The sequence below is a fragment of the Bison bison genome, unplaced genomic scaffold (assembly GCF_000754665.1).
Source record: "Bison bison bison isolate TAMUID 2011002044 unplaced genomic scaffold, Bison_UMD1.0 scf7180017864184, whole genome shotgun sequence".
Taxonomy (NCBI): Eukaryota; Metazoa; Chordata; class Mammalia; order Artiodactyla; family Bovidae; genus Bison; species Bison bison.
This window is the reverse complement of record NW_011494756.1, coordinates 3861392-3875597: the sequence shown is the minus strand read 5'-3', so window position 1 is coordinate 3875597 and position 14206 is coordinate 3861392. Positions and strand designations below refer to the sequence as shown.

Genomic DNA, 14206 nt, shown 5'->3' with positions numbered 1-14206 from the left:
TTTAAGTTTAATTAGGTCCGATTTGTTTATTTTTGCTTTTATTTCCAATATTCTGGGAGGTGGGTCGTAGAGGATCCTGCTATGATGTATGTTGGAGAGTGTTTTGCCTACCCAAAGCAATTTATAGATTCAATGCAATCCCTATCAAGCTACCAACGGTATTCTTCACAGAGCTAGAACAAATAATTTCACAGTTTGTATGGAAATACAAAAAACCTCGAATAGCCAAAGCAATCTTGAGAAAGAAGAATGGAACTGGAGAAATCAACCTGCCTGACTTCAGGCTCTACTACAAAGCCACAGTCATCAAGACAGTATGGTACTGGCACAAAGACAGAAATATAGATCAATGAAGCAAAATAGAAAGCCCAGAGATAAATCCACGCACATATGGATACCTTACTTTGACAAAGGAGGCAAGAATATACAATGGATTAAAGACAATCTCTTTAACAGTGGTGCTCGGAAAATTGGTCAACTACTTGTAAAAGAATGAAACTAGACCACTTTCTAACACCATACACAAAAATAAACTCAAAATGGATTAAAGATCTAAAAGTAAGAGCAGAAACTATAAAACTCCTAGAGGAGAACATAGACAAAACACTCTTCAGGATGCTTAATTTGAAGTAATTATTTTGAAATCAGTTCTGGCCTTGTCTGCAATGTTATGCCTTTAATTCTTTATGGCCCTGAATCAGCAGTCTTTGAGTCAGCAGTCTTTGAATCAGCAGTTAAATGTCCCTTGAGTTGTTAAAGGTAGCTTCAGCTACGTCTATTAAAAAATGCTCACAGCATACGATACCTTGGATGGAGCTGTTTACAAAAATTACTGTCTTTTTCATTGGTTGCTCAAGGATTTTTCACCTTTGTTCTTGATCTCATAGGCCCCCAAGTGTTCTTCGCATAAGACATCACTACAACTAGCTCCTCAAAGAAAAGACCTGTCTCTTTAGACTGACTTTCAAATAATTGGCTCTTTTAGAGAGATTTTTAGACCCTTTCCACTTGTTGTTTAGTCGCTTAGTTGTGTTTGACTTTGGCGATCCCATGGATTGTAGCCTGCCAGGCTCCTCTGTCCATGGGATTTCCCAGGCAAGAATAGTTGGAATGGGTTGCCATTTCCTTCACCAGGGGATCTTCCCAACACAGGGATCGAACCCACTTGGCAGGCAAATTCTTTACCACTGAACCACCAGGGAAGCCCCTTTCCACTTGTTATTATACTTTACTGTTTAGCTCTTACTCATTGGAGAAGGCAATGGCACCCCACTCCAGTACTCTTGCCTGGAAAATCCCATGGACAGAGGAGCCTGGTAGGCTGCAGTCCATGGGGTCGCGGAGAGCCGGACACAACTAAGCGACTTGACTTTCACTTTTCACTTTCATGCATTGGAGAAGGAAATGGCAACCCACTCCAGTATTCTTGCCTGGAGAATCCCAGGGACGGGGGAGCTTGATGGGCTGCCGTCTATGGGGTCACAGAGTCGGACAGGACTGAAGCAACTTAGCAGCAGCAGCAGCAGCAGCAGCAGCAGCAGCTCTTACTCATATGAAACTAAGATTTGTATATCTCTGGGGTAGCATGCAGATCATGAGGAACTAATGAGTATTTGGGACTCATATTAATAAAATGAGAGCAGAATTCAAATAATAGAAGTTTCTTAATATAATTCATTGAAATCTTTAAAACGATGTGCCTCTCTTCTTTTTATTTTTTGGTCAGTGCTCCCCACATGTTTTTTTATCTGTTTGTTTAATATTCTAAATACAAGTACTGTATTATTTTTCCTTCCAGTGTTATTGAGATGTAATTGACATGCAACACTAAGTTTACAGTATAATGATGTACAGTATGGTGATCTGACCCCTCTTCTTTATGAAATAAGAAAATAGCCAAACTTGTTTTAGTCACTTTGGGTCATTTGAGCTGCTCTAACAGTCTCCAAAATCTCAGTGACTTATGAAAATTAGGTCTTATTTCTTGTTTATATAAATTCTTGCCATTTGCCAGAATCTTATGCCAGGAGCCAGGCTCCTTCCATCTCTGGGATTTATCTTTCCTTTCCTGAATCCTGGTTAAGAGATTTAACAATCCTCTATTTTCATTATATTTTTTCTAATACCTCCAGCAAATATTTTATGAATCACATATGCCTCCCTCTCAAAGAATTGGTTTCATTTGCAAAGGAATGTATAAATTTTTGACCTTTTTAGAGGTTTTATTTTTAAAAAATACAACAGCTTTCAGTTCAGTTCAGTTGCTCAGTCGTGTCTGACTCTTTGCGACCCCATGAATCGCAGCACACCAGGCCTCCCTGTCCATCACCAACTCCCGGAGTTCACTCAGACTCACGTCCATCGAGTCACTGATGCCATCCAGCCATCTCATCCTCTGTCGTCCCCTTCTCCTCCTGCCCCCAATCCCTCCCAGCATCAGAGTCTTTTCCAATGAGTCGACTCTTCGCATGAGGTGGACAAAGTACTGGAGTCTCAGCTTTAGCATCATTCCTTCCAAAGAAATCCCAGGGCTGATCTCCTTCAGAATGGACTGGTTGGATCTCCTTGCAGTCCAAGGGACTCTCAAGAGTCTTCTTCAACACCACAGTTCAAAAGCATCAATTCTTTGGTGCTCAGCTTTCTTCACAGTCCAACTTTCACATCCATACATGACCACTGGAAAAACCATAGCCTTGACTAGATGGACCTTTGTTGGCAAAGTAATGTCTCTGCTTTTGAATATGGTATCTAGGTTGGTCATAACTTTCCTTCCAAGGAGTAAGCGTCTTTTAATTTCACGGCTGCAGTCACTATCTGCAGGGATTTTGGAGCCCCCAAAAAATAAAGTCTGACACTGTTTCCACTGTTTCCCCATCTATTTCCCATGAAGTGATGAGACCAGATGCCCTGAGATGTAATTCATATAGCATACATTTTACATTTAAATTTTAGGATTCAGTAGTTCTTAGTATGTTCACAGAGTTGTGCAGCCATCACCACTATGTAATTTCAGATCACTTTCTTCACTTCAAAAAGAAATTCACACCTGTTAGCAGCTACACCCAGTTCCCTACCCAAGCCCCCCCTCCCCACCTCCATCGCCCCAGCCTCTGGTAACTATTAACTTGCTTTCTATCATTGTTGTGTTAGCTGCTCAGTCATGTCTGACTCTTTGGGACCCCATGGATTGTAGCCTGCAAGGTTCTTGTCCATGGAACTCTCCAGGGAGTGGGTAGCCACTGTAGATTTGCATTTCTGGACATTTCATGTAGATGGAATCATATCCTATGTGGGTTTTTTTTGGTGTGTAGCTGGCTTATTTCATTTAGTATGTTTTCAAAGTTTATCCATGTTGTAGCGTGTATCACTACTTCATTCCTTTTTATGGCTGAATAACATTCCATGGTATGAATATAGCACATTTTGCTTATCCCTTCAATTGATAGACATTTGGATTGTTTCCACTTCTTAGCTATTATGATTATTGATATGAACATTTACGTACAAGCTTTTGGGTGAGCGTGTATTTTCATTTCTCTTGGGTATATACATAGGAGTGTAATTCTTGGGTCATATGGTAACTATTACACTTTTTGAAGAATTGACAAGTTGTTTTTCCAAGCAATGGCACCATTTTACAATCCTACCAGTAATCCATAAGTTTAAAGGCTCACATTCTAACTCACTGTACACTCCTTCAAAGATGAGTCACGTGTTTTTAAAATTTACACCCTACATTTCATTATCCTAATTACTGTCTTAACACTTTCTAAAGCAAAGACACAAAGAAATCTCTTAATGTGGTATTAAATGATATGAGACTTTAATGGTTTCTTATATTTTTTTCTAGCCAAGGACAGATGGCAGAAGCAGTCAAATACTTGAAAAAAGTTGTGAAAATTGCAAAAAACAACTTTCAAAACCTGGATTTTGTGAGAGCAAGTACGATGCTTGGGGACATCTACAACGAAAAAGTGAGCATACTGTGTTTCTTGCTTATAAGGGAAAAATTTGCAGAATTTTAAACCTCTGTTTTTATTTGATCCTCGTCTTCCCATGGTATGTTGTCCAGAATGGCCCCAGGAAAGCAGGACTTAGTCAATGCAGAAGGCAGTGGCTGGGAAGAGAAATGCCTGTTACTTCTTCCTCTTTCAGGTTGTTGTTACTGCTGTTCAGTCGCTCAGCCGTGTTCAACCCTTTGTGACCCCATGGACTGCAGCATACCCAGATTCCCTTTCCTTCACTATCTCTCAGAGTTTGCTCAAACTCACGTCTGTTGAGTCGGTGATGCTGTCTAACCATCTCGCCTTTGCCACCCCCTTCTCCTTTTGCTTTTGATCTTTCCCAGCATCAAGGTCTTTTCCAATAAGCTGGCTCTTCACATCAGGTGGCCAAAGTAATGGAGCTTCAGCTTCAGCATCAGTCCTTCCAGGCAATATTCAGAGTTGATTTCCTTTAGGATTGACTGGTTTGATCTCCTTGCAGTCCAAGGGACTCTCAAGAGTCTCCTCCAGCACCACAATTCAAAAGCATCAATTCTTTGGCACTCAGCCTTCTTTATGGTCCAACTCTCTCCAGTACGACTACTGAAAAAAACGTAGCTTTGATTATGTCGACCTTTGTAGTAAGCAAAGTGATGTCTCTGCTTTTTAATACACTATCTAGGTTTGTCATAGCTTTCCTTCCAAGGAGCAAATGTCTTAATTTCTTGACTGCAGTTGCCATCTGCAGTGATTTTGGAGCCCAAGAAAATAAAATCTGTTACTGTTTCCACCTTTTCCCATTCTATTTGCCATAAAGTGTTGGGACCAGATGCCATGATCTTTGTTTTTTGAATGTTGAGTTTTAAGCCAGCTTTTTCACTCTCCTCTTTCACCCTCTTCAAGAGGCTCTTTATTTCCTCTTCACTTTCTTCCATTAGAGTGGTATCATCTGCATATCTGAGATTGTTGATATTTCTGCCAGCAATCTTGGGTTGCGGGATGAAACCCAGATCAGGTTGGGTTTCATCCAGCCCAGCATTTCACGTGATGCCCTCTGCGTAGAAGTTAAATGAGCCGGGTGACAATATACATCCTTGTCATACTCCTTTCCTCATTTTGAACCAGTCAGTGGTCCCATGTCTGGTTCTAACTGTTGCCCTAATGTAATAACACACAATTCCCTTTTTTCCAAGCTCAGAGTGCTTGAGTGACCTACCCCAGCTCGCCAAGCTTCTAGGTGGCAGTGGTATTCAAACTCATCCACTGAACCACTGCATTTGCCATGTCAATGATTTTCATCATTTCAGAATTATTTAGACTTTTTAGTAGGAAAGTAAGAGTCTGAAATCAATTTGAATGAATAAAATTACCATATTTAGTTTCTACAGTGGGAAACATGCTTTCACACAGGGCATCTCATTTCTTTTTACATCCTTCTCTCTTGCTCGCCCTGGCTCATTGGCCTTCTCTGTCCTCTCATTCAGTAATAATGTTTTGTGCCCTTTTGTCTTGGCTGTCGCCCTTTCTCCTCTCCTCCCCCTCACCCACCTGCTTGCCTCTCGCCGGCCCCGTCTTTCTGGAACCACTCTGGCCCCTGTGGCTGTCCTCTCCCTCACCCACCTGCTTGCCTCTCGCCGGCCCCGTCTTTCTGGAACCACTCTGGCCCCTGTGGCTGTCCTCTCCCTCTCCCCACTTTGTTGCCCCTCTTTGTGTTCCCCTCATGTGTCACCCCCCAGGCTCTCTCTCTGTTGGGTGCCTGCCAGCCCCATCTCTGTGTTCTGCTCTCTGCCTCTCATGACCCTGTATCACTGATTTTGTATTTCCTTTTGTGTACTTTTTCAGGATATAGTGATGAAAACAAGAGTCAAAGCTTATGCCCTTGTGCAGCTCACCATCTAATGGGCAAGCTTATCCTAGGGTGGCAGAATTGACATTCCTAATAAATATATATAGTCTTTTGGCGGGGGATGGAGAAGAGTGTGGACAGTTTTCTGGAAAGTCTTTATTGAATTTGTTATAATAATGCTTTGTTTTAAGTTTTAAGACCAAGAGGCATGTGGGATCTTAGTTCCCTGACCAGGGATCAAACCAACACCCCCTGCATTGGAAGGCAAAGTCTTAACCACTGGACCACCAGAGAAGTCCCAAAACATGTGTAGTCTTACCTTTTTAAAGGATTGTCCTTCAAAAGAGAGGTGCAAAAAGCACGAACTGTTTTACCCTCCTACCAAACAATACCCAGAATACAGTTGTGTGTTTTTTTAACTATAACGTGGACATCAAATATCAGCCTTTATTTTCCCAATTACAGAAAGCATAAGGAAGGTAAAAGCCATAAATGAATCTGAGGGGTAATATTTTTGTAAGGGCTTCCCAGGTGGCACTAGAGGTAAAGAACCCACATGCCAATGCAGGAGACGTAAGAGATGCGGGTTTAATCCCTGACTCAGGAAAATCCCCTGGAGGAGGGCCTGGCAACCCACTCCATTATTGTTGCCTGGAGAATCCCATGGACAGAGGAGCCTGGCGGGCTACAGTCCATAGGGTTGCACAGAGTTGGACATGACTAAAGCGACTTAGCATGCATGCCATATTTTTATACTCACATTTTCTTAATTTTTTACCAAGAGTATCTTATCCACATGTACTTTATTCTCTGATTAGTAATTTTTGAAGAAGAATTTAATATCTAAAGCTAGAAACAAATAATATCCAAAGGCTGGGTCAAGTACCAAAAGTTGGTATTTTTTTACCAGTGTATCCCTAGTCTATTATAAAATTTGGAGGATTCTAGGTATCATGCTGTCTTCAAATATGCATACCTTCAGTGATACAAGTAGATTCATGTGCTTCTGTGATTGCTTGTATCTTAATGTGGTAAATAGTCACTGATAGTGTAATATTAAGAACATAATACTGTAGTGTTTTATGACATCACAGACTTCAAGACAAAGCTTTGAAACTAAAATTATTAATGTTATGCCCAGTTTTTATGCAGTTTTCTGATTCTCTGCTGGTATCTTCTCAAGTCAGAAAATCTACTGATGACTTCTCAGGCTGAGTCTGAGATGTTAAATCATTACTCTTAAAGTATGATTTGAAAATGTATAGCTAAGTGGATTAGAACTAAGTGATAGTTGCTTTTTCTTCTCCTTGTCTTTTTGAGGCATCCTAAATTTCCTCCTAGTCCTAGAAAGCCATTTCCTAGAAAAAGCATCAATCATTATTAGCATTATTTCATTAAAAGCATTATTTCATATATCTGCTATTCAGTTGCTTATAAATGTTTCCTAATTGTATTAAATGCCTTTGTTCCAGTTAACCTACCCAAACAATTTCACAAGCTATTTGGAACACACACTATCTATTAATGTTAAGTTTTTCCTTGAATAAAACTGTAGCAGGACAGAGGAACTATACCAATTTTTGCCCACCTGACTTTGAATCTGCCCTCATTTTTTCTTACCTGTGACCTTGGGCAAGTTATTTCTTTCTTCCTCAGTTTCCTCATCTTTCATATATCAGTAACAAGACACCTTGCAGACTGGTTATCTGAGGATGAGAAATTTGAAGGTATGTACACGGTTCCTGGCATATATTGGATACACAGTAGCATTTAACTTAGTTTCTCAAACTCAGGTCTCCTTCATGTAGGCTCATTCTCACTGCCTATTTGACATCTTCACTTAGATCTCTTCAAATATAACCTATTAAAAACTGAACTCAACTCATCCATCTTTCTCCCTAAATTCTATTTCTCTCCCTACTTAGTGTTTAAGCAGGATAGAATACTATTCAGGCATTCTGTAGGCAACCTTCTCTTCTCAATCTATGAGCTCTTCTTATCTGACCTCAGATAGGCCCATGGCTTTAAATACCATCCAAATGTATATCTCCAACTCTGATCTCGCCTTGGGACTTAGGACGTGTGAAGCCAGCTGTCCCCCTAGCATCTCTCCCTGGATGTCTCCTAATAGATATCTCAGATTTCATGTGTTTCCTCCCGCCCTTGACGTACAAGGCTTCCACATCTCAATAAATGACAACCATTATCCATCAGCTCCATTGCCAAAGCCATTCATCTGGATAGTCTTGATTCTTCTTTCCCATCCTGCTTTATATCCAATCCAGAAGCAAACTCTGACCTTCCTGCCACCAAAACACACCTCAGATCCACCCTCCTCTCTCCAGGTGACCCACATCTGGTTAGGGCACTATGTTTTCTCATGTGTACTACTGAAGTCAGCTCTGAACCTCTTTCCCCATTTCTCCTCCATCTAATCCAGTCTGCATACAGAAGCCCAAGTAATTGTTTCAAAATGTGAATAAAATTGCTTCCCAGGTACCCTAGTGCTAAAGAACCTGCCTGCCAATGCAGGAGATGTAAAAGATGTGTGTTCAATACTTGGATCAGGAAGTTCCCCTGGTGAAGGACATGGCAACCCACTCCAGTATTCTTGCCTGGAGAATCCCACGGACAGAGGAGCCTGGCGGGCTACAGTCCATGGGGTCGCAAAGGGTCGGACGCTACTAAAGTGACTTAGCACGCACTCATGTAAATAAAATCACATTATTTCTTGTATTAAAATATTTCCATTGCTTCCCAGGCTTCTGGGAACATAAATATAAATCCTCACCCTGACTGAAAAGTCTGTATGAGATGCATTATCTCCCCCACACCCAATCTCTGATTTCATTGCCTTCCTCTCTCCTTATCCTCTCCACCACAGGCAAAGGGACTTTCAAGGAGCTCCTCAAACATGCTGAACTGATTTCTACCTGAGGACATTTGCCCTAGCCAGGATGCTTTGTATGGACAGCTCCCCAAGCGGAACTGCACATGGCTGGCTTCTTGTCACTCAGAACTCAGCTAAATGCCACATCTTCAGAGAGGTCTTCCTTGGGGCAACCTAATCAAAAGTAGCCACCAGCTCACCCTTTCGTGTGACTATAGTTTGCCATGCAGCACTGATCACCATTTTCTTGTTTATGATGTTTTTCTTCTCCTTGTTGAATGTGTCTAAAATGGGAGCTTAATGAAAACAGAGAACAGGTCTGCCCTTTTTAAATTTCTTTCCAATTTCTAGAAGAGTACCTGGCACAGAGTTCAAAATATTTTTGTGAACAAAAATATGTGAGTTCATTGAATTGATCCATAAATTTGTAACCCATTTTATACCAGTTGAGAGTAAGTAGTCCCTTTTAAAATTCCAAGCTTCTGCTTCATTTTTGTCCAATATTTTGACATTTTGAAAAATCACACTGAATCTTTAAAAGCAACTCTAACAGTGCTGATACTTGTCAGTCTACCTTTTAAGGACCTCTATAAACAGCCCTCGTCATACCTTTTCTGGCTTTACATTGTTCATGAAATGTATTCTAATTGTATTCTTTTTCAATATTTATTTATATTTATTTGGCTGCACTGGGTCTTAGTTTGCAACATGCGGAATCTTTAGCTGTGGCATTTGAACTCTTGGTTGTGGCATGTGGAATCCAGTTCCCAGCCAGGGATCAAATCCAGTCCCCCTGCCCTGGGAGCACAAAGCGTTAGCTATTGGACAACCAGGGAAGTCCCTTTAATTGTATTCTTAACAGTAGTTTCCAAGAAATAATATTATTTATAAGACCACAATTATAATATTAAACTCTATTTGAAAATATCAGATCAGATCAGTCGCTCAGTCGTGTCCGACTCTTTGCAACCCCATGAATCGCAGCACGCCAGGCCTCCCTGTCCATCACCAACTCCCGGAGTTCACTCAGACTCACGTCCATCGAGTCACTGATGCCATCCAGCCATCTCATCCTCTGTCGTCCCCTTCTCCTCTTGCCCCCAATCCCTCCCAGCATCAGAGTCTTTTCCAATGAGTTAACTATTTGCATGAGGTGGCCAAAGAACTGGAGTTTCAGCTTTAGCATCATTCCTTCCAAAGAAATCCCAGGGCTGATCTCCTTCAGAATGGACTGGTTGGATCTCCTTGCAGTCCAAGGGACTCTCAAGAGTCTTCTCCAACACCGCAGTTCAAAAGCATCAATTCTTCGGCACTCAGCCTTCTTCACAGTCCAACTCTCACATCCATACATGACCACAGGAAAAACCATAGCCTTGACTAGACGAACCTTTGTTGGCAAAGTAATGTCTCTGCTTTTGAATATGCTATCTAGGTTCATCATAACTTTCCTTCCAAGGAGTAAGTGTCTTTTAATTTCATGGCTGCAGTCACCATCTGCAGTGATTTTGGAGCCCAGAAAAATAAAGTCTGACACTGTTTCCACTGTTAGTTTTCTCTAATTATTATAGTGCTATTATAATTAAAGTTAACACATCTTAAAAACATCCTAATTAATTTACTTTTTGCTGTATAATGATAGAAGATGGACCACCCATCCCACCCTCCCGATGTGATTCGTTTTTAATTGAAAATATACCATCAATGTAAAGGAGTCAGATGAGAATATTTTAGGGAAAATAAATAGATGTAGACCTTTTATGAGATCCTTTATCCTCTAATGAGGTCAGAGCATAATCACATAATTAAAACAATGGTAGTTCCAACAGTAACATGGTAAGGAAAATGTGTAAGAAATGATTCCTCCTTTGTACTAAGAAACTGCCCATTTACTTTGAGCTTGCTCATTGGACAGAGCAATGACAATTTAGACACTAAGAAAGATCACAATAATGCATGAAAATTCTCTTATAGTGTAATAATGCAAGTTTTGTTTCAAGGTCTATGATGTCATCAAGATCCTGTCCTGAAATTGTCCACTAAATGCTTGTTACTGATATTTATAACATTAAATGAAGTTGTTTCTTCCAATAAAATGCAGTTATGAGATGCTAAATTCATTTCTATATATCACTTCTGTATCCTCAAACTCATATTTGAGATTACCAGGATTAATTACTGGAATCTTCTGAATTTTATAATAGAATAGGAGGATTCACTGATAACAGGAACTTGGAAGGTTGGACAGAACCTTTGGAGAGGGGATTATATTTAGATGGTAAACTCTTTAAGAGTGAAAATCTGGAATTACAAAGCACACTAATAAAACCTTTCTCTAAAAAGGTATGTATAAAAATTCTTGCATCAGAGAAGAATTTATATTGTATTACTTAAGAGAGCTTTAAACTAGAGAAATCTAGGTTGATAGCAGTTTTATGACAGGTATGTGTGTCTCAAGATTGAACTCTAGGCACAATTTGATGGAAGAATGATTACCTAATACAGAAGTATTTAGGGGAGAAAGCATTTGTTTAAAAAAAGCCTAATAAAAGTTAGAATACCAATAAATGAATATTCCCACTAGCAGTAGAGCTTCCATTGTGGCTCATCTGGTAAAGAATCTGCCTGCAATGCAGGGTAGGTTCAATCCCTGGGTTGGGAAAATCCCCCGGAGAAGGAAAAGGCTACCCTCTTCAGTATTCCGGCCTGGAGAATTTCGTGGACTAGAGTCCATGGGGTCACAAAGAGTGGAACACGACTGAACGACTTTCACTTTCACTTTTTCACTAGCAGTAAGCTTGCCTGCTTGTATAAACTTTATTCATTGCTGAATCTCTACTGCCTGGCATGGGCCAGGCAAATAATAGCTGTTCATTGGATGAATGAGCTTGTTTCAACATAATAATATATCAAAATAATTCTGGAAATTCAAATATACCTGTATTTATTTATGAATAATTCTCCTAAATTGATATTACCACCTGAAACAGTCCAGTGGTGAAGACTTGCACTTCCACTGCACTTCCGGTTGCAGGAGTTACACATTTGATCCCTGGTGGGGGAGATAAGATCCCACATGCATCTCAGCCAAAAAACCAAAAACATAACCAACAGACATAGTATTGTAAGAAATTCAATAAAGACTTTAAGAAAAAATGAACAGCCTAAAGCTCAGGATGATAGCTAGAACAATAATTAGATACTTATACTTCTCTGTTTTTAAAAATAGAAACGTTTGGTCTAGTCATGTATTTTCATCTATTTTGTCCCATATCTTTGATATCTAACAGAACAATTTATAATTTTAAGTTGTTATATTTTCATATTCAATATTGATATTATTTTCCAATCATATAATTTATTTAATTGGCATACAAATGTATTTGATACAGTTTTATATTTTCTTAATTGCAAAATCTAATTCTCATATAAATCCTGTTTTAGAGGTCTTCCTCGGCAGTCCAGTGGTTAAGACTCTGTGCTTCCACTGCCTAGGGTGTGAGTTTGATCCCTGGTTGGGAAACTGAGATCTCACATGCCTCAGAGTGTGGTCAAAAAAAGGATCTAAAAAAATCCTGTTTTATATTTTGAAATAAGAGAAAGAATTGTTCATCTTAACAGACAAAAATTGTTATTGATGAGGGAGTCTGTTTACATTAGAAAATGTAATCAGAATGAGCCATTTGAAGAGTTCTCCTAAACTGTCCCTGTGGGCATGTAACAGTGTTACATGTGCTGCACATGTATATAACATAACTGTCACATAAGCCCTGCTCTTTCTCTCCTCCTCACCTTGCTGGCAGCCTCTTTATTCAATCAGTCTTTCTGCTCTTTGGGTTCTGATTGTACAGAGGTGCATGGGTGTTGAGTATGCATTTTACCTGTACTGACATGTAGTATAAAGCTGTTTCAATGGTAATTTTTATTTCCAGTTACTTCATAAAATGCCATGAGAAAAATGACTTGAAAGTTTATAGTAAATAAAACATTTCTCTTCAAAAGAGTGTGCATTCATGTTTTCGTGTGTATGAAAGAGAGAAGGAAAGGAAGGAGAGGGGCGGGAAGGCAAGAGAATGGACTTGCCAGGGTTATAAATCAATGAAGAAAGGAAATTTTCATTCCCTAGAGTCTTTACAAGTATAGCTAATCCTAAAAATAATATCCTCTTTTGAGGAAGAGTTTTAAGGAGGATTTTTAGAAGACTTGGAGGTGGCAGAAATAGTCCCTTCTCAGGCTCAGTTTCATTATTTGTAAAATAGGGATAGTATTTCCTCATAATGTGACCTATGAAAGCTAATGACATAATACCTATGAAGTACTTAGCACTGGTCCTCACACTTCATGAGAGTTAGGTAAATGTTACTTATTTGTAGACAGTAGGTTTTAGAAGGAACAATGAGAATGAGAAAGAAAGGGAGGAAGAGAGAGAAGGAAGGAAGGAGATGGGAAGGAAAAAGGAAAAACCTTGAATTTTTATAATTTAAAATGTTGCAAAGGATTTGGAGAAAAAAAGACATTTAAATGACCCTTTGAGTTATGCTAGTGCTGTTGTCAAGATCACATTTTTTTCAAAATATTTTCTTCCACATTCTGGGTCAAGAATGACGTGAGCACATGGGAAAACACGGTAGCCAAAGGGCAGGAATATTCATCCATTTTCACCTGCCTTTGATTCAGTGAGCTGACCAGGATGATCTCTTGCTATGACTGAAAACAAAAGCCAGTTCAAAAGATTTAATTTGGTAAATCCAGTGCTACAAGTAAGAAAATTCTATCTAAATCAATGTGAAATGGTTCACTCTTTCACAAACTTCTTTTTGCTTCTATATATTAGATTGAACCATACAAAAAAAATGCTAATATTTGACCATTTTTTAATCTTAAAAACTTAGGTTTCATAGCATTCCACCCGGTTGGTATACCTTTCTTGGTGAATTAACTTTAAGATACTGCATGGTTAGTAATCACAACTTTTAAAAGAAAAGTTACTCTAAGAGAGATCCTGCTTGTCATCTTTCTTCTTGAAGATAAACTGCTAAGACTGTTGAATGATCAGTGTGGCAAATGCCATGGTGGGCAGATATGTGGAAAAATAAAATAAAAATTAAGAAAAATATTTCTCTTACATCTTTAGGGCCACTACAGCAAAGCTTCTGAATACTTTCAGCAAGCTTTCAACACAACAGCAGACATAATGAACATATCTCTGAAGGATGAAACTAAAGTGCATTATGGAATCGCAAAAGCTCATCAGATGATGCTGACGGTTAACAGTTGTATAGAATCTGCAGACCTCACCAGCCTTGACTACCTGCTGTCATGGAAGGAGAGTAGAAGCGACATTACACCTGATCCAACTTCTGGTAAGGCGTTGCTTTTGTTTGTTTGTTTGTTACAATTGGAGGATAATTTTTTAGAACGTTGCGTTAGTTTCTGCTGTACAACAACGTGAAACCGCTGAAAGTGTATATATATATATATATATATATA

At 39.4% G+C, this 14206-nt stretch overlaps 1 protein-coding gene across 1 annotated transcript in view; it reads left to right on the top strand.

Moving 5' to 3' along the window:
* TTC29 (tetratricopeptide repeat domain 29) overlaps positions 1-14206 on the top strand; it is a 332216-nt gene that overhangs the window by 149723 nt on the left and 168287 nt on the right. The window contains exons 9-10 of the mRNA XM_010843700.1: positions 3851-3974; positions 13851-14079. Of these exons, the coding sequence (XP_010842002.1) occupies positions 3851-3974; positions 13851-14079 (353 nt within the window). The remainder of the gene's footprint in view (positions 1-3850; positions 3975-13850; positions 14080-14206) is intronic.